At 37.5% G+C, this 24757-nt stretch overlaps 1 protein-coding gene across 6 annotated transcripts in view; it reads left to right on the top strand.

The window, feature by feature from the left end:
- VPS13B (vacuolar protein sorting 13 homolog B) overlaps positions 1-24757 on the top strand; it is a 740094-nt gene that overhangs the window by 556794 nt on the left and 158543 nt on the right. For all 6 annotated transcript variants that reach the window (XM_029923832.1, XM_029923833.1, XM_029923834.1 and 3 more), the window contains one exon: positions 22251-22646. In XM_029923832.1, the coding sequence (XP_029779692.1) occupies positions 22251-22646 (396 nt within the window). The remainder of the gene's footprint in view (positions 1-22250; positions 22647-24757) is intronic.

Here is a 24757-nt window from a genome sequence, read left to right on the forward strand (position 1 = left end):
GAACACCCAACTCTTCGTTTCAGCTCAGGTCGTGGGAGCAAGCACCACGTCAGACTCTGTGCTGACTGTGGAGACTGCTTGAGATGCTCTTTCTCTTTCCACCCCTCTCCCTCACCCACACTGCCTCTCTAAAATAAAACTTAAATAAGAATTTAAAACAGTGGTGTCACACTATCTTAGATCTCTAGCAATACACTGCAAGGCATGAGTTTTGATAAGTGAAAACTGTCCGTAAGCAGACCTGGTTAAGTGTGTGTCATCGCATACCGATGCACTTATGATCCACGGTACAGACTGAAGAAGCCTGCTTATCACCATGGCAGGTGTAAAGGAGCCTTGAAGCCACCCAACCAGGCCCTTTCACCGGGGCCCAGGAATCCAGTGCTGGGATTTAAAAGGTTTAGAGGTATGAAGAACTATTTCTAATCATCATAAGTACCTAGACATCATTTTAAAGACTCGGATGAAAGTGAGAAGCTAACGATGAAGGCTAAGAGAGTCAGTAAGGTTGGAAGAAGCCTCTGGGGTGAGGTAATGGATAGATTGAGAGTGATGTGAGTCCTGGTGCTTGGCTAGTGAGTGTGAAATACCATATTTCACAGAACCCAAGGCACCATCAATTATGGGAAAAAACATTTTATGTACAAAGAAAAAAGAAACAATACCTGCTATTTAAACTATGGTACAGTGCTTTCTTATTACATGAGTTGCAGGGTACTTCCTGACTTCAGAGTTGTTCATATGTAAAACACTGACATATTAGGATGGGTGAAACTGGGTAAGAATATATGGTTAGTTCATGGGGAAGTGAGAAAGAAACTTGGGTTCGCCTCTTCTGTAGTTTCTGATTCTACTGGTTTTAGGCACAGTCTTTCACGCAACTTTAGCAAGAAAGCTTGCGTCCACTTTACATTTGATTGATTTATTTGTTAAAGGATGGGACCTGCAAATCAGTACTTGTATACCATATTTTTATGGCAACCAAATAAAGTGAATTTCAGGACAAACGTCAATGAATGAGGGAAAGATTATGCATGTAATTCTAGCAATTAATGTGACTATGTAGTAGAAATGTGATTTTTTAAAATAGTTGTACTTTTGTGTTTCTAAGTCAGAAATTACATATATGCCATTCTTTATTTTGTTTTTTCAAATAATAGTCATAATCTATCAGGAGATTCAAACTTTTAAACAAATGAAATGAAAGCATTATTTTATAGGAGTACTTCTCAAACCTGAGTCTACATTTGAAGCATCTCTGGTGACCTTGTTAAAATGCAAATAATTTAATATTTTAGAAGGCAGGAATGAAATTCCACATTTCTAACAAGCTCCCACGTAAGGTGGATGCTGTTGGTCTAGAGACTAAACATTTGTAACAAGTTTTCATATGAATCATATATGAATGAACCAACACACACACACACACACACACACACACACACACACACACACACAGAGCTCTTAAGGACCAAACTGCAGATATTTTGAGGCATAGGAAAAGGGAATGACAGAAAAAATGATGAGTGTTTTTTAAAATAGTACTTTTACTGTGAAAAATCAAATACAATGTCCAGTTAATGGTTTAAGTTCTTCCAAGTCTAAAACATTTTAACCAAGAGTAGTTTTTTTTAATGAATTGAGGGAAGATTAGTTTGAATATCAGCTGTGTGGGATTCCACTAAATACTAACCTAACATCTTTGAAATACTCCAGAATTTGCTATCTTAGACAAAAATTTCCTTACTGTAAGTAATTTGTCATGTAAAGTATATAAGTAGATGTTATTCCATAGACTAACTGTATTTTCTTACTACACAGCCAAATTGCCACTCTATATTAATTTAGAGATCAATAGAAATACAGAATACAGCTGTATAATATTCCCCAATATCATTCCCTTCCTTTAAAAAATTTTTTTTAAATCCTTTTTTTAGTATTGGAAATAATTCTGATTTTTATATGGTGTTAACTCATTAAGAATCTTTTGATACTATTGGTTTTTTTTAATTTAGATGCACATCTTTGTTTTTAATTTGAGAGAGAAAGGGAGAGAGCATGCAATTGGGGGACAGGGGCAAAGAGAGAGAGAATCCCAAGCAGGCTGCACACTCAGCATGGATCCCAACGTAGGGCTCAATCCCATGACCCTGGGATCATGACCCAAGCTGAAATCAAGAGTCAGACACTCAACCAGCTGAGCCACCCAGGCGCCCCTACATGCACATCTTATGTAAGTATTATTCCCAAAGTTTTACGCTCCAACTCTAAAATGGTACATTATTCTTTTCTTCCTCGTGAATTAACATTTCAATAGCAATAAAAATTACGACCCTGAAGAATACAGGAAATACTGATTATAACTACTTAACCTTAAGTTTTCATATTAAAGGTACAAACTTAATAGCTTTTGAATTCAGCCTTACAGATTTATTTTTCAGGGATTATTTATCTAAACAACATGATATAATACTACGTTTTAGCATTTGCTTTTGGAAAAAGAATTCAGAGTTCTTGAGTCTTCTCTTATTTCCTCTGTTCACTTACTAGTACCTTAGAGCAAATGGTAGGTTCCAACTTTTACATCAAAAACCCCTTCAAAGCTCTCTCCACCCCCATCTCCTTCTTTCAGAGGCAACAATTGTACCCATTAGCAAGGTCAGTGGCTTGGAGAAACCTGGAAAACAGCAGCTACCAGAAACCCACTAGAATAATATCTCCAGCAGGTGATAGATTAGTTGGAACAAATTGGAACCATTGCAGTTCAGCAATCCTGGTTTCTTTCAAGCTGTTTTTAAAATGTCGTCATTTTAATACACAATCTAAGCCCTGCGGAACAGTCCACAGCAGGTTAATTTGAATCATATGATGTGTCACTGCCCTCAGCTGACATGAGCTCTATTCCATGTGTGAAGCCATAATAAATCCATTCCCAACCGAGGAAAATTCCCCGTGAGAAGGTGAACTAATCCAGGCCTCACACTGGCATGCTAGCCCTCCATAATTGAAAGCAGGGCCACCTGTTCCCAGCACAGTTAGCCTATAGAGGAAAAAACTAGCGTTGGATCAGATACTTCTTATATTGAAAAATCATTCATAGTTCTTGCAAATTCAAATTCCACTGTGAATTGCTTGGTATGACATCATACAGAAACATAGGAATGTGCCCACTTGATCCCAGTTGAAAAGTTTTGTTAGCCATAGGATTCCTTGACTTTGAAATGAGAAAAAATTTTTTTTAATTTAATGAGAGCTGACACGTGAGAAGAAGAACTGGGAAGGGTGCATATTTTTCTAATTAACTCAGGGTCATTTGTAAAAACATTTGAGCTCCCTGGTATTTTTTTCATTGTTCCTTTGCAGACATATTTTTGAGCACTGTCACTGTAATGACATTTAATGAAATGACATTTAAATGACAATAAAGAAAAATCTGTGATGCCAAATTGGGAGAATATTACCACATCATTTATGTTTTATTATAACTTAGCTTACTACAATCTTCATATAGTGTAAGTAACACAGTCGTTTCAAACACACCCGTGACTGCAGTTTCACATGTATTGTACTATACCTGGTCTCTAGATGAAACGCATAACCACTGAAATTTTTTTCTCTTAATAAACTCATCTCTCGAGCCTCTCCCTATTTAACCTGTTCGTTATTTTGCCCATGTAGTCTTCAGGTATTTTTAATTTCATTTGGGTTTAGACGGTTTCAGCTCTGGTTTTAATTGATTTTTGTTTTAAAAATTTATTTGACTTTTAACTGGTTGTGATCCTATTTTGAATACTGTTTTCTTCCATTTTATGGATTAACTGGCTATTTTATAGGTTGCAATGATTTTTTTCTTACTTATAAAAATTTTCTAACCATTCCAGTGTAATCTCATTTCCATAAACTTCTTTTATTTGAATGAAAATATATACTTATTAAGTAATGTAAAATAATTACTTTAAAAACCTTCTCAGATATAGTAGCACACCAGTCTAATAGGTTTATATAAACAGATAGTAGACATTTTAAGTTCTAAGTTTACCCCAAGATAGGTATATTTGAAATGTTTTTACTTTTCTGGGTGAACTCTGCTTTTATATTGTTATTACTGAATTTTTTACTCAGAGGGGATCAATTCAGATAGATCTTGAAAGCACAGGTTCAGTGGAATTAAGATACCTGAAAAAGGTGATGCAAACAGCCTCTTGACATTTTCTGGAATGGGAAGTAAAGAATCAGTAACACAGTATTTAAACATAAGATTTTATTGTGAAAGAAAGCATCTTAAAGAACTTGTTTTAATTGATTCCGCTTAATGTTGCCCTGATAGTTAACCCTTTGCCTCTTTTCTCTCTCTGCAAATGGGGCCAAGGCCCATACCTTAATTCAGTTTTATAGCCAGACCAACAAGCTATCTTCTATATTTGAGAAATGTAAACTAGTTAATAAAACTATTAAGAACCTTGACTTTTACATTTCCTGAGTTTTATGGGTTCCAGTTTACAGTGTCAGCATTACATTTTCATAGTTTATTTTCCCCATGATTTATCAAAATGAAACCGTAAACTTGATGTCAGGATGTCAAATAGGGAATGGACCAAGAATTTTAAAACACAGGAAAGCCTTTCATTATTTCAACCTCACTTTTTCAACTATAACTTGTATTATTGGAAGAAAAGAGAAAAGTGGATGACTTTTAATTAATTTTTTAATAAACTTTTTTCTTTTATTCATGTAACAACATGACTTTAATACCAAAATTTTCACTGTAGACTCAGTAAGCCATATGAAGAGACTTTAAATCTCCTTTGAAAGTCAGGCTGACAGTGGCGCCTCCAGGGGACCACGCTTGGCTAAGTAGTAGGACCCAAAGAGTCACAGAAGCTGGTTGAGGGGGCCGCAAAGTGGTTAAGATGCAGCTCAGAGTCTCCTGTGGGGAAGTTAGTGGTATGGCGATTATTTACATTCTTTATTTCTTCATGTGGTCTGATTGTCAGGACTATTTCCTCTGCCGGGGAGAATGAGGGTAATTGGAGGAAGATCTTTCTAGGATCATGCTGAAAAGAACATTATTTGGCTTCTCCTAAGTGTAACCTTCCAACTTTGTGCTTGCATGCAGGTCTTCTCCCTTAGCTCTCTAACCTGTGCCTGCCCAGCGACACGGTCTGCAGCCTTTTGTCCGCCGCTCTGTACAGACAATAACCTCAGCCATCCCTTTTACACTAACGACTCCCAAATGCCTAGCTCTGGTTTTGACTTAACCCCAAAACTGTTTCTTTATCTATCTATTACATGTTTTTAGTTATTTAAAAAATTTTTTATGTTTTTTATTTTATTTTTTTTTTTTTTTTGAGAGACAGAGAGAGTGCGAGCAGGGGAGGGTCAGAGAGAGAAAGAGATACAGAATCTGAAGCAGGCTCCAGGTTCTGAGCTGTCAGCACAGAGCCTGATGCCAGGCTCGAACCCACGAACTCGTGAGGTCATGACCTGAGCCAAAGCCGGATGCTGAGCCAACTGAGCCACCCAGGCGCCCTGAAGCATAGAGTATAAATAACTCCTTTAGGAGGTTTGTGAAGAAGAAGAATAAAGGGTAGTATATGAAGGAGCATTTGGAATCATGGTTTGGGGATTTTATTTTTATGATAAAAGGGACTTGGAACTCTTTCCAAGAGGAATCCAGTTGAAAGAATAATTGGATAAACTAAAAAGAGAAAAGATAAGGGTGGGTCACTTAGGGGGAAAAAGAGGGGTGTCTGGGTAGCTCAGTCTGTTGGGCATCCACCTTCAGCACAGGTCACGACTCACAGTTTGTGAGTTCTAGCTCCACATCAAGCTCTGTGCTGACAGCTCAGAGCCTGGGGCCTGCTTTGGATTCTGTGTCTCCCTCTCTCTCCCTCTGCCCCTCCCCTGCTCACACTCTGTCTCTCTCTCTCAAAAATGAATAAACTTCAAAAAAATTTTAAAGAGGGAAGAAGAATCCAATACATATTTGAAAATAAAAAACAATTTTAAATTAGAGAAGCAACAGATGCTCCATTTTATGTAACAAATTAAGGAAAGGGAGGAAAAGGACATATACAGGTAGTTTTTTAGCTTGGTAGCAAGAAATTGAGGGAAATCGAATAATTTTCTCCATGAAGGTGGAAGATCACCTACTGAAGTTGAGGAGGGATGAGATGAGTTTGATGATCTTGGGGCAGGATGGTTGGATATCGTCTTCTACTGTGACTTCGTCTTATGTCATACTCTCATCTCTGTGCCTTTTTTTAACTTTTATATTATAGAAAATTTCAAATATATACAAAAGTAGACTCAATAGCATATGCTATGCTCAAATAATTGTCGGCTATTGGCTCATCTTGTTTCTTGCATGCCTCTATTACTCCCTCACCTTCTGTATTATTTTGAAGCAAATGTCGTGCATCATATGTCATCTGTAATATTTCAGCAGTAAGTATCTCTAAAATATAACAACTTTTTAAAAAATAACCACAATACTATTATCAAAACTAACCATTCTTCAGTGTTATCAAATAGATTGATAGTATTCATTCAAATTTCCAGTTATTCCGTACATATCATATGTGTGGGTGTTGGTGTGCATGTATATTTCCAGGAGCCATATATGTTCTACACATCACTGTTGGTTGATACGTATTTCTAGTATCTTTTAATCGTTAGGGTTTCTCTTCTATTATTTTTCATCTCTTGTAATTTATATATTGAAGAAACCAAATCATTGAACTTGTAGAGTTTACAACAGTTTGGATTTTGTCTATTCCCCTCTCCTCTGTATTTTCTACATATAAATTGGTAGTTGGTTTAATGTATTCAGGTTTGCTTATTGTATTATTTTTAATATAGACTGTTCTGTAAAATGGTTTGTATTGTTCCATCAGAAGGCATAGCTAATGGTCTCTTTCTGTGGTGATAGAAGCCACTGATGCTGAATGCCTGAATTCACTGGAGGTTGCAAACAGTAATCTTTTAATTTTAACCCTCCTTTTTCATGTATTAACTAAAATAATTCTAGGGTGTCTGGGTGGTCAGTCAGGTAAGCATCTGTCTTTGGCTCAGGTCATAATCTCACAGCTCATGGGTTCGAATTCCACGTCAGTCCCTGTGCTGACAGCTCAGAGCCTGGAGCCCGCTTCAGATTCTATGTCTCCCTCTTTCTCTGCTCCTCCACCATTCATGCTCTGTCTCTCTCTCTCTCAAAAATAAATATAAAATAAAACAATAAAACTTATATAAAAAGAAACATTCCTTCATCTACTACTTGATTACTCAGTAGTATTGTTCATCTAAGAAACATAAAATAAATGAGTAATTCTTTTCCTTTGTTTATCCATCTTCAAAAAGGAGGTGAATTTCTAGATGAGAGGAGTTTTTCACAATGCATACATATATCTAATCATCACAGTGGACACTTTATATTACAATTTGATTTATTGTTGCTACTTTTACAAAACTGAGGGAAAAACGAATTATTTTTCTAGCATATTCCAAAAATGGCCAATTAGTTATTGCTTGGTGTTCTTGAGTCATTATTTTTAATACTACTCAAATTATCTTCTCATTGGAAGTGGGAGCCTCTAGAAATTGGCCTTCTTCAAGTTTTTAATATTCCCTTACTGTGGAATCCTTGTTCCCTTATCTCAAAACAAGATTTGGCTGTGCCCAAAAGCTCTGCTGTCTCCAAACAAGGATGAGTACGTGTCATCACCAAGAAAAGCAAAAAAAAAAAAAAAAAAAAATTTTTTTAAAAAGGACATAGACACCAAAAGAGCAAAGAGTTGCCAGAGTTATTAGAGCAATAGAATGCACTTAGCCCTTTTTGATGACTTTGATAGGGAAAAAAGTTCATTTAGATAAGTTCAGTTCAATACATTCGTTTTAGAAAAACAGTACAATTTTTAAGTACTGTTTATAGTACAAAATGCTATAATCAAAGCATTCATGTTTTGGTTTTTTGGGAGATACAATGTAGTCAGAAACTCAGTGCTTGATCAGAAATAAGATAATCGTAGTAGTGCCGGTGCTCACGTCCTGGTCATACGCACCGGAAGTGCTGCCGGCTGGCTCAGTCAGTGCCTCTGAGTCTCGTCGACAGCGCGCGCAACTGCTTGTCTGTGCCCAGTTCCACTTGATCCACCTTTGTTAACTGAAGCACTCACATCTGCCACCATTGAGGTCTTTACACTTCACCCCTTCGGTAAAAACACACTGATCTCATAGTCATGGGCAACTTGCCAGGTTTTCTAGCTCTCACACCTGTGAGTACTCAGTCTCCACTGTCCATTATCATCAGGAATACGTTTACTTGGACACTGTCACAAAAATCTCAATTTGAATTGCTGCATAAGAGGAAAAAACATACTATGACCTAATAATAAAAAAGTATTTTTATTAGAGATACTATAATGCATAAAATCAAGCTTGATTATAGATTTGTTCTGTGGTTTGCATTCACCTCTCTGAAATGGCATGGGGGCACCGTCATTCCTGTGCCTGTCCAGTGCCACTGCCCTGTGTGCACTCACTGTTTTCCAGCAAGTCTTGCTTGTCTAAAAAAATATATATGTCTTTTACAAATAAAATTCTCAAGGAAGAAACACTTAACAAAGAGGTTTTCTTTTATAAATGTTATGATTTGAGTATAACAAGACATATTGAATCCATTGGGTTTTTGGTAATAGATTTCAAAATACATCATAAATGTAAGTAATATGATGACTAATGGGTCAAGTAAAGTTGGAACGTTTTAAATGAGAAAATAGCTGGAACAGTTTTCAGGAAACTTTTCCAGTTGATGTTTGGTCCCCCACAAGGTGTGTATTAACATAAACTTAGGGGAATCACCTCTGGGGCTCGAATTCGCTCTCTGGTTTCATTACTACAATATGATTCTTTTCCTTTCACTATTAAGTCATCTCCTAGGGTGATGGGCGCATAAAGTAAGTGTAATTTATTTGTATTTGTCTAATCTCCTTTTAACTCAATAGTCATCTCATCATTCTGTTTCCTGGTAGCTATTGAGAAAGTTTTGAAGGGTAATTAGAATCTAATAATTGACAGGCATGGGTTTACTTGGTAACTTAAAGATATGGAATGTGTTCTGGGGATGGTGAAAAATTATATCTGGCAGAGAAATAGATGACTCAGCTGGGAGATTCTCTGTTACTGCAAATTCTTAAAACCTAAACTTTGAAAGTAATCTATTTATTAAAATTCAGTGAGGATTAAGAAAAAATTCTAAACCTTTCTAAAACAATCTGGTAATAATTGGAATAAAATCCCACCTTAACAATCTATGCCTGGTTCTTTATTCAGGTATATTTCCAGTTCCCATAAAACATTATCCTATGTAGTTCCTGCTATGTCTCTGTTGAATAAAACTTTTCTAGTCCATTTTTATTGATGACTTAATCTTAATGAGGAAGTTAATGCTTTTCATCAGTTTTTAAGTATAAGCACCAAAAAGTATATTGCTAAATTTTTATTTTTATTTTTTTGGTTAAACATGCCAGACTTTTTTGTTGCATAATTTTTCATATTTATAAAAATAATCTTTCTGTCATTATGAGACTAAAAATATTTACCGTAAAGGCACTAATTTTCTTCCCCAAAAAAGTTACTGCTAGTTCAAGGATGTGAAAGTTTTAGAGGCATTGTGTAATAAATAACAATACAAATTTGCTAAATCTGTCACATTTTTTAATCTTTTATTTCTTTTTTTTCTTTAATAAAATTTATATCAAATTGTCTAACTTACAGTGTGTAAAGTGTGCTCTTGGTTTTGTAGGTAGATTCCCATTGTTCATCGTTTACGTGCAACACCCAGTACTCATCTCAACAAGTACCCTCCTCAGTGCCTATCACCCATTTTCCTCTCCCCTCGTCTCCCATCAACCCTCAATTTGTTCTCTAAAACTTAGGAGTCTCTTATGGTTTGACTCCCTCCCTCTATGTAACCTATATATTTTTTCCCTTTTCTTTCCCCGTGGTCTTCTGTTAAGTTTCTCAGGATCCACATATGAGTGAAAACATATGATATCTGTCTTTCTCTGACTTATTTTGCTCAGCATAATACCTTCCAAGTCCATCCATGTTGCTGCAGATGGCATGATTTCATTCTTCATTATTGCCAAGTAGAGTATTCCATTGTATATTTAAACCACACCTTCTCTATCCATTCATCAGTTGATGGACATTTAGGCTCTTTCCATAGTTTAGCTTTTGTTGAACATGCTGCTATAAACATCGGGGTACAAGTGCCCCTATGCATCAGCACTTCTATATCCTTTGGATAAATTCCTAGTAGTGCTGTTGCTAGATCATAGGATACTCTAATTTTAATTTTTTGAGGAACCTCCACACTGTTTTCTAGAGCAGGTGCACCAGTTTGCATTCCCACCAACAGCACAAGAGGGTTACCATTTTTCCACAATGTCCCCACCATCTGTTGATTCCTGAGTTGTTAATTTTAGCCACTCTGACCAGCCTGAAATGGTATCTCAGTGTGGTTTTGATTTGTATTTCCCTGATGATGAGTGACATTGAGCATCTTTTCATGTGTCTGTTAGCCATCTGGATGTCTTCTTTGGAAAAATGTCTATTCATATCTTCTGACCATTTCTTCACTGGATTTTTTTGTTTTTTGGGTGTCAAGTTTGATAAGTTCTTTATAAATTTTGGATACTAACCCTTTATCTGATACGTCATTTGCAAATATCTTTTCCCATTCCATCGCTTGCCTTTTAGTTTTGTTGATTATTTTCTTTGCAGTGCAGAACCTTTTTATCTTAATGAGGTCCCAATAGTTCATTCTTGCTTTTAATTCCCTTGCCTTTGGAGATGTATCAAGCAAGAAATGGCTGTACGGAAGTCAAAGAGGTTGTTGCCTGCTTTCTCCTCTAGGGTTTTGGTGGTTTCCTGGCTCACATTTAGGTCTTTCATCCATTTTGAGTGTATTTTTGTGTGTGGTATAAAAAGTGGTCTAGTTTCATTCTTCTGCATGTTGCTGTCCAATTATCCCAGCACCATTTGCTAAAGAGGCTCTCTTTTTTCCTTTGGATCCTGGTTTGTCAGAGATTAGTTGGCCATACATTTGTGGGTCTAATTTTGGGTTCTCTATTCCATTGGTCTCTGTGTCTGTTTTTGTGCCAATACCATACTGTCTTGATGACTACAGCTTTGTAGTAGAGGCTAAAGTCTGGGATTGTGATGCCTCCTGTTTCGGATTTTTCCTTCAATATTACTTTGGCCATTTGGGGTCTTTTGTGGTTCCATACAAATTTTAGGATTGTTTGTTCTGACTCTGGGAAGAATGCTGGTGCAATTCTGATTGGGAATGCATTGAATGTGTAGATTGCTTTGGGTATTATTGACATTTTAACAATATTTATTTTCCCAATACATGAGCATTTCTTGGTGTCTTCTTCAATTTCCTTCATAAGTTTTCTATAGTTTTCAGCATACAGATCTTTTATATCTTTGATTAGGTTTATTCCTAGATATTTTGTTTTTCATGCAATTGCAAATGTGACCAGTTTCTTGATTTCTCTTTCTCTTGCTTCATTATTGGTGTGTTAAAAATGCAACCAATTTCTTTACATTGATTTAGTACCCTGCAACTTTGCTGAATTCATGTATCAGTCTGGCAGACTTTTGGTGGAGTCTGTTGGGTTTTTCATGTAGAATATCATGTCATCTGTGAAAAGTGAAAGTTTGATTTCTTCTTTGCCAATTTTGATGCCTTTTATTTCATTTTGTTATCTGATTATTGATGCTAGGACTTCTAACACTATGTTAAATAGTAGTGGTGAGAGAGGACACCCATGTCCTTTTCCTGATCTCAATGTGTCACATTTTTAGATGTGACATTAGCTTCATGATTTTAGTTGAAGGATTCATACTTGTTGATGGAATTTACACAGCAGTAAAGGGTGCTATTTCATTTGTGATGCTTTTCATCATGGAGCGTGCTTCCTGTCTCTTGGTGGAGTGGGTACTTTTGAGAGGAATACCTGGTATTACAGAATAGTCTCATTTCAGTACTGCTTTTGGGGCTCTTGGCTTTCTAGGATTGTCCAGTTTACCCAAATGGGACTGCCCAGCTCCCTGTTTACGCATAAAACTAGCTCTGGGGGAGCAGGGATGGGGGCCTGTGGTCCCAGTGTGGGGCAGCATGCACTGAGGTTTCACTGTATGCAAGTAAACATACAAAAAAATTTTAAGGTAAATTACTTAAATGTTTTAAATATCAAATTGTTTCTTATAAAAAGTTAACATCTGCCTTGTGCTATGTATATATAACCCTACTAGTGTTTTGAACTTTATGAAAGCTTTCATCAGCTACTGTTCAGTAACTGAGAAATTGTACTTCTAAATTTAAGATGACCAAAAGAGTAAAGTTTTGATGCATACATCACAGATTGTTTTTTAAATGTTTTATTTATTTTTGAGAGGGGGAGAGACAGCGTGAGCAGGGGAGGGTCAGAGAGAGAGAGGGAGACAGAGAATCTGAAGCAGGCTCCAGGCTCTGAGCTAGCTGTCAGCACAGAGCCCAGTGCGGGGCTCGAACCCACAAACCGTGAGATCATGACCTGAGCCAAAGTCAGATGCCCAACCGACTGAGCCCCCCAGGTGCGCCATACATCACAGTTTTGACATGACCCCACAGGAAGGATAAATCAAATGACCAGATTATCCAAATCAGAAAACCTCCTTGACCAATTCTATTGGTCTGAGAAAGTGTGGTCCAGAAACCAGCACCATAAAAAATTAACATTAAAAGTTCACATTTCAAATTCATGAAATAAATCTATAAGAAATTTAAATAATTAAGCTTTCAAAATATGTTTAAAATAATTCTGTAGCATTTATGCTTCTAAAGTTCTTAAAGTTTAAAATCACACTGACACTCTTGGACAAACTGTAGGAGAGAGGGAGATCCATGATACTGCTGCAGAATATCTTTTTTCTAGGATTTGTTGAGTCCTGATTAATTGGGTTTTTTAATTTTTTTTTAATGTTTATTTTATTTTTGAGAGAGAAAGAGCAAGCACTAGTAGGGGAAGGGCAGAGAGAGAGAGAGGAAGACACAGAATTCGAAGCAGGCTTCAGGCTCTGAGCTGTCAGCACAGAGCCTGTTGCAGGACCTGAACCCATGAACCATGAGATCATGACCTGAACCGAAGTCAACCTGAACCTGAGCCATCCAGGTGTCCCCTGATTAATTTTTATGTATAACGAGTGATCTAATAGAGATCTGTGATTCTTAAAGATAGGACAAGACAAGAAACTGTAAATAATTATGTGTCTTCCATCTCCATTTTGAGCTATTAGACTTATATTGGGTAAATATTATGGGCTGTCCTCCATGTTACTTTTGGAAATAGATCTTTCTGATTTTATCTCTTCAAAGATGTTATATTTGGTAAAATAAGGCCAAAATGTGAGTCAAATAGAATCATACTTGAAACTCACCAATATGATTTGATTTTAGCACACATTTCTTTAGCTGAATTATCAGCATTTGCACTTTACTAACAAAAATAAACCTTTTAAAATATGTTTTGTAATACAAGCCAAGTTCTATAAAAGTTTTGTTCACTCTTGTGAATGAAACTGCTTTAGGTAGCACCAAACTGACCTATGCTTTTGAGTTTTACTGGATTAACTGACTCTAATCTAGCTGGTAAAACCCCTAATTTTCCTGTGCCACATTTGTTATTAGTAAGATCAGGAATTGTCCTGTGTCTTCCCTAACCTTTAGAAGTAGTGTTCCATCTTTTTCACTTTCTATAGAAAGGCCACCTATAATCTCATCATTAAAGGTATTAGAGTGTAAATGTTCTACTACCTGGTTGGAGGGGTCATGGAGAGGTTTAGGAAAGCAAACCTAAAAAAGCTAACCTAGTACATGTTTGATTAACACTTAGGCCTAAAGTGAGTTTCTCTTATATATAAGAGCCATGGACGTACTCAAGCCATTTGGCACTTTGAGAAGCACATGTGAGACTAAAAAATAATGCAGTGGAGTGGAAAAAAACTATTCTATCATGCATCGGATGAAATCACTGAAATAACATTGTTTTTTATTTTTTTTAGTTAATATGCAATAAAATTGTCCTTTTTGGTATACAGTTCTGTGAATTTGAATACATACACAGATTTGTGTAACTGCTACCACAGTCAAGGTATAGAACAGTTCTATCATCTAAAAAAACACCTCTCATGGTATTTCCTCATACTTAAACCCTCCCCCAAACCCTAATCTGTGATAACTACTGCTTTCCATCCCTTTAAGGGATCTTGCTTGTTTTGCCTTTTTGAGAATGTTATACAAATGGAATCCGATAGCATGTAGCCTTTGCAGACTGGCTTCTTTAACTTTCACTTTGACTTGATGCTCAACCATGGTGTCGCATGTAACAGTAATATATTCCTTCTATTCCCGAGCAATGTTCCATTATGTGGGGAGTTTAACAATTCATCTATTGAAGAATATCTAAGTTTCCGACTTTGATGATCGTGAATAGAACTACTTTAAACATTCGTGTGCAAGTTGTGTGAGCGTAAGTTTTCATTCCTTTATGATAAATACCTAGGTGTGAGATTGCTGGGTCATATAAATCAAATATGAAACTGCTAAAATGGTTTCGAAAGTGGATGTATCCTTTGGCATTCCTATCACCAATGCCTGAGAATCCCATCAGCTCCAGCTTCTCTACAGCACTCTGTATTGTCAGCATTTTTTATTTAATCATTCTAAAATTAATTTACACTTTTCTAATGACTAATGGTGTTAGACATCTTTATATGTGCTTATCTGCCATTCATGTATCCTCTTTGGTGACATGTCTATTCAGATCATGTGCCCATTGTAAAATTAGGCTGTTTGTTCCTTCTACTGAATTTTGAAAGTTCTTTATTCTGGATAAATCTTTTGTCAGATAAGCAGTATTCTTCCAGTATGTAGCTTGTTCTTTTTATTCTCCTAACACTACTTTTTAAAGAGCAACAGTTTTTAGTGAGGAGGTTCAATTTATCATTTTTTAATGAATATAACTTGTTTGGCACTATGTATAAGAACCCTGCCTAACTCCAGGATGTGGAAGATTTTCTCCTATGTTTTCATCTAAAAAATCATGTTAATTTTAATTTTGTATTTAGATCATGATATATGATCCATTTTGAGTTAATTTTGTATAAGGTATAAAGTTGGGTTCAGGCCCTTTTTTTTGTAATTTTTATTTTATTTTATTTTATTTGCATGTGGATGTCCAGCAGTGGTTTTTAATAAAACTATCCTATTTTATTGAATTGCCTTTGCGTCTTTTCCAAAAATCATTTGACATTTTTTTGGACTCTATTTTTGTTTTGTTCCACTGATATATGTGTATATCCTTTCTCCAAGACTATACTATCTTGATCACAGTGGCTTTATGCTAAGTCTTAAAATCTTGTAAGTCCTCCAATATTACTCCTCTATTTCAAGCATATTTGGTATTCTAGTTACTTTGCTCTCTTGCTTTTCTGTATCTAAGTACTAATGGGTCTTTGATTGGAATTGTTTCAAATGTAGAAATCAGTTGGGAGAAGATTGATATCTTTACTATGTTGAGTCTTCCAGTCCCTGAATATATGTACAGTATGTGTCTCCATTTACTTAAATCTTTTTTGATATTTCATTAGCATTTTGTAGTGTTCAACATATAGATCCTATATGTATTAGATTTATGCTTAAGTATTTTATTTAGAGCTATAATAAATTAATTTTTTTTAATTTTTACTCCAACTGCACATTGCTACTTTGTAGAAACTGAATTGGTTTTTGTGTGATAATCTTGTATTCTAAAATCTTGCCAATTTCACTTATAAATTCTAGACATTTTTCTATATATTCCGTGGAATTTTCTATGTAAACAATCATGTCATCTGTGTATACATTTTTTTGCCTTCTAATCTTTATTCTTTTTATTTCTCTTATTGCACTTGGGTAGAACGCTTAATATTATGTTGAGTATAAATAGTAAGGACAGATATCCTTGCCTTGTTTCTGATCTTAGGAGGAAAAACATTTGACCCTTCATGTTTAAATATGTTAGCTATAGGCTTTCCCCTTTGAACCTTATCAGCTTAAGGAAGCTCCCCTCTACTGATAGTTTCTTAATTAAGAGTTCTTATAAATAGATATTGAATTTTTCAAAACATTTTCCACATCAATTAGTATGATCTTTTTTTTTTTAAACTGTAAACATCATTACTTTGTTGTAGTTTCTTTTAATGTTTACTTAGTTTTGAGAGACAGAGAGGAGCAGAGAGAGGAGACAAAGGATCCAAGCAGGCTCCATGCTGTCAGGGGCAGCCTGATGCAGGGCTCAAACTCACGAACTGCGAGATCATGGCTTGAACCAAAGTTAGCAGCTCTGAGCCACCCAGTTGCCCCAACATCATTACTTTGATTGATTTTCTAATATTGAGCCAACCGTGTACTCTTAGCAAAAACCCCTCTTGGTCATGATATGTTATTAGTTATATAGCTGGATTTGATTTCTAATTTTTTTTTTTTTGAGATTTTTTTATGTCTCCATTCTTAAGGTTAGTTTTACTGTCTTTGTCTGGTTTGGGCATCAACAATGATGGCTTCATAAAATGAATTGAGTGCTATTCTCTCCTCCTCTGTTTTCTGTGGCACAAGAAAATGAAGAAAAGAAAGAAAAAAAGAGGGATTTTCATAGACCCTCTTGTGAGCACTAAGCATTCTCTTCTCACTTCCAGAAGCCAGAAATAGAGGAGTTCTCCTAGTATTCCCTCTTTCCACACCTCATACTCACTTTGAACTGCCTTTAATCCAGGCTGGGGGATATCTCCATTGTGATGGTATTTTGCAATCTAGTCATCTTTTCCAGTCTTCCTGTTAGCATTTACTTTTCAGTGTCCTCAAAAAGCTGCTCTGTGTAGGTTTCATAACTGCATTCCTTCCAGCTTCTGGGTCTGCATAGAGTGAGAGAGATAGGAAAGGGAACTGGCAATTAACAAAGAGCAATAGGTATATTATATATTTTTGCTTCAAGAGAAAAGATAAAAAAAGAAGCTGAGGCAGACATTCCTAGGCCTTGGAACTTCATTTGTACACCCATTAGAAACTGGAAATGTTGTGTAACTAAATATACATGTGGAATCTGTGTTACTTTTTTATTGATGCATAAAAAATTAACCACAAATGTAGTGGCATGCAGCAACATAAATTTATTCTCTCACAATCCTGTAGGTCAGAAGTCCATGTGAGTTCAGCCAGATTCTCTGCTTAGAATGTCACACGGCCAAAATCAAGATGTCAGTTGGACTGGGCTCTAATCTGGGAGCTCCAGAGAAGAAACTCATTCTAGTTCTCATAATCTGGTTCTTTGTGGTTGTAGGATTGAATTACTTAATTACTTGTTAGCTGTTGGCCTGGGTTTCCCTCAGTTCTAGGGCCACTCATTCCTTTTCACATGACCCCCATCATCAGAGTAGCCATGGCATATACTAGAGCCCTTCTCATGCTTCAAATCTCTCTGACCTCCCTTTCTGCCTCCTTCATATATAGGGTTTATATATTAAAATGTTTATATTTTTAGGCCTACCAGGTCATTTCTGTGTCTTAAATTCAACTCACCTAGTCTTTTTATCACAACTATAAATCCCTTCACAGCAAAGGAGTACGTAAAGTAGTGTCTGATTTAATAACCAGGGGAAAGGCATCTGGGGCAGGAGAGTCAACTTCAGAATTCTGCCGACCACAGAACCCGATTAGGATGTTTTGGGGTGCTCCAGCATGAAGAGACTGAACATTCTTGATGCTGAGTTGGAGGCCCAATGCTATATGTTAATGATGAAGAAAAGACACTCGAGGAACTTCTTGGTTGGTGGAAGATAACCTCACAAATGATACTTGTTCAAGGCAAGCTTTGTGGACCAACTTTTTGCAGAAAATGCTGAGCACTATCCTGAAGATTAGGCATTAGGCAAAGAAAGACGGCAGTAGACAAAGGACCCACATGAGCACAGGCCTAGTGGTGTGACATAGCAGGAGCTGGAGGAAGTGGGTTCTACAAACGGTGATATTTCTGGAGCCTTAATGTGAGAGGGGGAGAATGGCTGCAGATCAAGAAAGGCAGGGCCTTTTTTTTTCTTTTCCATTCTAAGGAACTTGGTCTTTTTGTACCATAGGTAAGAAGAACCATTAAAGAGCTTATACAGGTGTGAGCCAGTCAGGATCACATTTGAAACAAATCATTTGGAAATTACTCTGGAGACTGGATTGACAGGAATTGTCTGTCGAGACAGAGAAATCATTTAGGCATCTTTCTAATAGCTGACCAATAGCCAAGCTGTGGAGGAGGAAAATGGGGCGTGGCTGGAATGCTGGAGAGGAGGAGATTGGTTTCAGGCAGTATTTTGGAAGTTGAACTTAATCATTGAGAGGATTTGGACCAGGAAAAGAGGACATGAAACGAGTCAAAAGAGCCCGATTTCCGATTTGAGCCACTTGGTAGATTATAGAGCCATTAACCAAGACAGGGAATATAGCACATCCAAGAGGAGTTAATGGATTATTTTGGATAAAAGGATGAGCCTGTGGGAGTTCAGTAGAAAGGAAAGATTCATTCATTTTTCCTTCATTACACCACTAAATACCCATTTGGTACTCACCGTGTACACTCAGAATATTAAGATGTAGGACAGCCCGCACTGTCCAGGAGCTCGCAGCTCACTGGACTGTGACAGATATGTAAGAAGGTAGCTATAAAAGCAATATAAACAGATGTCTGGTGGGCCTCAGTGCACAGGGTATTCTGGAAGCATTGCATGAGCAGCATCTTACTCTGCCACAGGGGTGAGGAAAGATTTCCTGGAGGAAGGGACTCAATGACTAAGTCTCAGAGGATAATTTCAGATAATAATCAGAGGTCTAAACAGTTTTTTCTATGTCACTGGGACCACAATGATACTATGATAGTATCTATTTCAAGGTAAGAGTCAGCAACTCATGCATACCATTCCACCAGTGATTTGACAGTCTACAGACAGGGAAAATGGACCCCTTACGTTCTGCAGTTGGTTTAGGTGGATAATTGGACAACTTCCTGAATGGATCACTAAATCGTGTCCAGGGCTGCAGAAGGAACACTTCTGACTCTTCGTTTAGGTCTGCATATTATGAATCCAGACAAAAGCAGATAGCTTCTGGCCCCAACAAACTGGCTTTGTTCTGCTATAGCTTTGTTTTGGTTTCCTATTGGTGCTTTCATCTGTTAACATTGTCCTCTTTTTTTCATTGTGGCAAAAGGTAGTAGTATTTTCTGTGAAGCCATAGAATTTGGAAGCCCATGTAAAGGGTGGGTAGGCAGAGCAAATAAATGTATGGGCCATTCAAACCATCCATTTCCTTAAAGTATTTAGTCCACCAGCTTCTTTCAGTACCCCAGATCTACAAATCTAAAATAATGCCTTTCAACAAGTGGTGCTGGTATAACCAGAAACTCCCAAGTAGAAGAAAGAAGTTGAACCCCTACCTCACACAGTACTCAAAAGTTAGTGCAAGAAAAACCACAGACCCAAGTGTAAGAGGTAAAACTAAAGAACGTATAAAAGAAAACCTAAGTTTCAGTCTTCATGACCTTGGGTTAGCAGTGGTTTCTTGATATGGCCCTAAAAGCATATACAAAATAATAAATAAATTAGACTTCACAAAAATTAAAGTCTTCTGTACTACAGAGGATAGCATCAAAAAACTGAAAAAAAATCTAACAAATGGGAGAAAATATTTGCAAATCCTGTATTTGATGGGGACTTGTATCCAGAATATACAAAGAACTCGTATAATTCAATAATGAAAAGACAACCCAATTTTAAAATGAGCAAAACGTGAATAAACATTTCTCCAAGAATATATACAGATGTTCAATAAGCACATGGAAGCATGTGCAACATCATTCATTTTTAGGGGAATACAAATCAGAAGCACAGTGGGCTACCTCTACATCCCCCCTAAGATGACTGTAACCAAATATGGCCCAGCAATCCCACTCCTAGGTAGATACCTAAGAGAATTGAAAACAGGATCACATAATGAATGCGATGTTCACATCATGAATGTGATGAATGAATATTCACAGGAGCATTATTTGTAATAGCCAAGAAGTAGAAACAACTCAAATGTCCATTAACTGATAGTGGATGAACAAAATGTGGTCCATCCATATGATAGAGTATTATTATTCAGTTACAAAAAGGAATAAAATACTAATGGTACATATTTCAACATTAATGAACCTTAAAACCTTTTACTATGCTAACTGAAAGAAACCAGACCCACAAGGCAAGATACTGTATGGTTCTATTTATGTGAAATGTCCAGAAGAGGCAGCTCTATGGCAACAGAAGTTGGACTGGTGGTTGCCCAAAGCTGGGGGCGGGGATCGATGGGAGGGACTGCTAAGTGGGCTGGGATTATTCTGTGTGTGGTGATGACAATGTTCTGGAAGTAGACGAGGCAATAATTGCACACCCTTGTGAGTTTACTAAAAGAACATGGAATTGGGGTGCCTGGGTGGCTCAGTTAAGCATCCAACTTCATCTCAGGTCGGGACCACAGTTAGTGAGTTAGAGCCCCATGTCGGGCTCTATGCTGGCAGCTCGGATTCTGGACCCTGCTTCGGATTCCGTGTCTCCCTCTCTCCCCCTGCCCTGCGAGTGTGCTCGCTCGCTCACTTGCTCTCTCTCTGTCTCTCAAAAATAAACATTAAAATTTAAAAACATCAAATTGTACAATGTAAATAGGGAAACTACTGTTAACATGTCAATAGGAGGTGAAAAAATAATTCATTTGCGTTGGGGTATTGTTTCTGTTTAAAAGAAACAGGGGGAGCAGGGGACATTTTAGTATCACACAGGGCGAGTTAGATGTCTGATCCTTTCCAGTGGGCGACTAGCTAGAAGCAGGACCCTTGGAGTTTTGCCGGGCCTGATTAAAGACACACTTGGAAGGCACACTGAAAGAGGATAGCCCCCTGAGGGGACGTGGGTGACCGGGAGAAAGCTGGAAGGTGAGGAAGGTGCGAAGAAGTCCTTCTCTCAGATACAGATAGATAAAGACACAGAAATTACCTTTATCTGCTCACCCATCTTGCCATTAGCTTCGTCTGGGTTTGTTTGTATCTTGTATTACATCCCCCATCTCCCTCCCCTAAGAAGAACACTTGTTAGGTTAAGGTCAAACATGGGCAAGACACAGCATGCCAGGCGCTAGCTGTAAAGATGTATGACGTGCTGTGCCCTCCTGGTGCTTAGAGTCTTATGTCTTTACTGGTAATGAAAACAGAAGTAAGAAAGCAGAAACAGAAAATTAAAGCTAGTTAGTTTTAACATGTGGTAACTAAGTAGCAAATAAGGACCACATCTAGTGTATGGCACATATGAAATGGGCAGTAGGTTGTAAGATGTCTCAGTCTACACTTGTTTCATTGGATGGGGTGTTTAAATTTTTTTAAATACAGAATGGAAGGAAGGATGTAAGAGACTCTTCTAGTTTGCAGCAGGTCACAAAGGGAAAACAAACTTTTTCTGCATATATTCAATCAGTTGGACAGATATTTTTTAATGTTAATTTATTTTTGAGAGAGAGAAACAGAGATAGAGAGCGAGGGAGGGGCAGAGAGAGAGGGAGACACAGAATCCAAAGCAGGCTGCAGGCTCTGAGCTGTCAGCACAGACATGGGGCTCGAACTCACGAACCATGAGATCATAACCTGAGCTGAAGTCGGACACTTAATTTACTGCGCCTGGACAGGTGGTTTTTAATGCTAATATTTGTGCCAAGCATCATGCTAGTTACTAGGAGGTGTCCTTTTACCTTGGAAGAAAGAACTCCAGTTCCAGTAACAAACTGAAATAGCTACCTAATTTTGCCTCAGAGTGAGAGGGCAGAAATAGATGTCCATGGGTGGCCTTCAGTCTATCAGGAACAGTTACATCGACCGAGACAGGAAGGTAGGCATGTAAGTAGTCCAGGGAAAGTGTTCCTTTGAGTAACTACATGGAAAGAATAGTTAGGTGATAAGTAAAAGAATGATAACATCTGGCATCCTAATGAGTCCACCGGGCGTGTGCAGGGAAACTTAAATGGGAGCTGGCCAGGGAAGGAAGGGTTTATAGTCAATGACAGAGCTTCAGTAATCTTCTCTTTTTTAATTCCATAGCTGATATCAACTTGGATATATCGAAGCCTTTGAAGTCAAACCTGAGTTTTACCAAGCTGGATCAGATAAACCATTTTTTAAAGAAGATAAGATGTGTACACAGCCAAGAGGCCTCAGCCCCATCGGACGCCGTGTGGAATAAGGATGAGTTTCCAGCCTCAAAATGTTACCGTGGAAAATTGTCTAAACCTAAAGTTCACGGTGATGGAGCACAAAGAATTCTATTTCAGGAAAACCTGTGGAGAACTATTTCTTGCTTTCAAAAAATTTCTGTCCATACTACCCAGATTGTGGTCTCCATGGAAACCGTTCCCCATCCTAATAAACCGTGCCTGTTAGCATCTTTATCTACCCTCAGTGGAAGCCTTAATGTCAAAGCAGCACAAAAAGTACCAGGTAAGTCACAGAAAGGGGGGAGAGGGAGATGAAAATGCATGATTTTGAAGATTCATAGAGGTTAAAAGTTTTAAGGACCATGACAGATGGAGACATTTCTGGTTTGTGACCTTATTTTAGCAGATAATTTTATTACAAATCCTCTGAACCTAAATATTTTAACACTCTAAATTAAACTGCTTGCATCCATCTCTTTGGGCATGTTCCTACAAAGGCCTACAAAACCAAAACCATCCATTTCTAAATTTCTTTTTACCTAGAATCGTGGTAATGGAGCAGCGGAGTATCAGGAGTTGTTAACCCTTAGAGCAGTGGTTCCCAAGGTAAGGTGTCAGTGCCAACGGCATTGGCATCACCTAGGAACTTGTTAGCAGTGCCCGTTTTCAGACCCTACCCCTCATCTACTAAATCAAAACCCCCAGGCATGGAGCCCAGAGATCTGTGCTCTAAAAGCTCTGCAGGTGATTCTGCTGCACTGTCTTCGGTCATTGGTCACAGTTTATTTAAAAAGAGAAAGATTGTTCTGGTGGCAGGTGTGCCACACAGAGTATAGTAATGGAAACCGAGGCTCAACTTTGCAAGGACAGTACCACTGACAGTGCGAGCGACACCTGGCAGAGAACAGGCTGCGGTTCAGGGTCTGGCCTAGCAGAGGGTGGCATGCACTCTGCAAATGGATGTCGTGGACAGATTCACGGGTAGTGACGTCTGCGTTTTTTTCTTTTGCTACCATGCCTGAAGTGTCATGTGCTCTTTCACACTGAATCAGAAAGGGTAGGCAGAAGGAATGGGTGGAGGGGAAGACGAAAGACAAGGTACAGGTGGGAAGTAACACTTTTCAGTCACAGAATCTGCTACTGTGGGAGTTCAGGGCACAATGCCAGAAAGTTTACTTTGAAAGTCAAAGTAGCCAAAGGGAAACATTTTTTGGCACTTTAATTTGCAGGAAAGAATTGGGGCTGAAGGGATAGTACAGAGGATAAAGTAAATCCTGAAACTATATGCAGCTTAGTTGCTTACTAAGAAGTAGTTAGTCAGCAGCCTGGGCCTCACTGGAACCTAGTTCTGCACAGCCGGTCTGGGCACATAGTTAAATGACGGGAAAGTTTTATGGTGGAGAAGTACAAATTTTAGGCAAAAAAGTAGATGATTTACTTCTTTCTCATCAGAAATATTTGTGACCAAGCCAGCTAAAAGCACTGTATTTTTTTTTATTGTCTTAAAAGTTAGAAATGAAAAATGTAAGGTCCATGGGACATGAAAGACTAAGAAACACTGTGCCTGATTTATCCACAAATAAATTGGAAGCCAGACAAGGCTGGGCCCATTCCCACGCCTTTCATAGTTGTACCTTAATCGTAGTAGGGAAAGGTTAGCACTCAGATGGAGGGAAAGAATTTAAATAGACTGTACTCAGTTCTAGGCCCTTTTCTGTTTGCATCCTCATTTTATGTTTTACTCATTTTCTACTCATATTTTACCCATTTTTAGTGATATCTGCCCTCAGTAAACATCTCTAACATGTAGTTAAAATCCTCTCACTCAGGTACAAGATAGTAGACTCATTCTGCTTTTGTAGCTTGGTTTTTTCCGTTCATTCTAGAAAAACTACATACCCCTATCCCTTTTACAATCATGCCCTTAAATCTAGTTCAACACAGAATTAGAAACTATAGCTCCTACAAAGCTGTACTTTATACAAGTCTAACATGTAGTGTTTGAGAAACATTCTAAAACAGCTACCTGTGTCAACAAATCATATCAAATTGAAGGTAGCTATTTAATAGGAACAGTTTTATTATGAGAACCTAACAAACACCAAATCTGTTTTCCCTACATTCTCCTCAATGTAGTGGCATGCCCAAACAGTTTAAGAAGGTAACAAAGCCAGCAAAATGATAAATAATTATAATTAAGTGAAATTGGGTTAAGTTCTAGTTATTGTTGATGGATGATTTCTGAGAAATTGTAATTGAGAGACTATTACATATTTGTCAGAAATTGATTTTTAGCTAAGCAAAACTTTTTAAGTCAAATATAATTTAAACTTTGAACATTAATTTCATTATATTGAAGATCTTAAAAATTCATGCTTTGCAACCTGGATGAAA

This window comes from Suricata suricatta, chromosome 15 (assembly GCF_006229205.1).
Source record: "Suricata suricatta isolate VVHF042 chromosome 15, meerkat_22Aug2017_6uvM2_HiC, whole genome shotgun sequence".
Lineage (NCBI taxonomy): Eukaryota > Metazoa > Chordata > Mammalia > Carnivora > Herpestidae > Suricata > Suricata suricatta.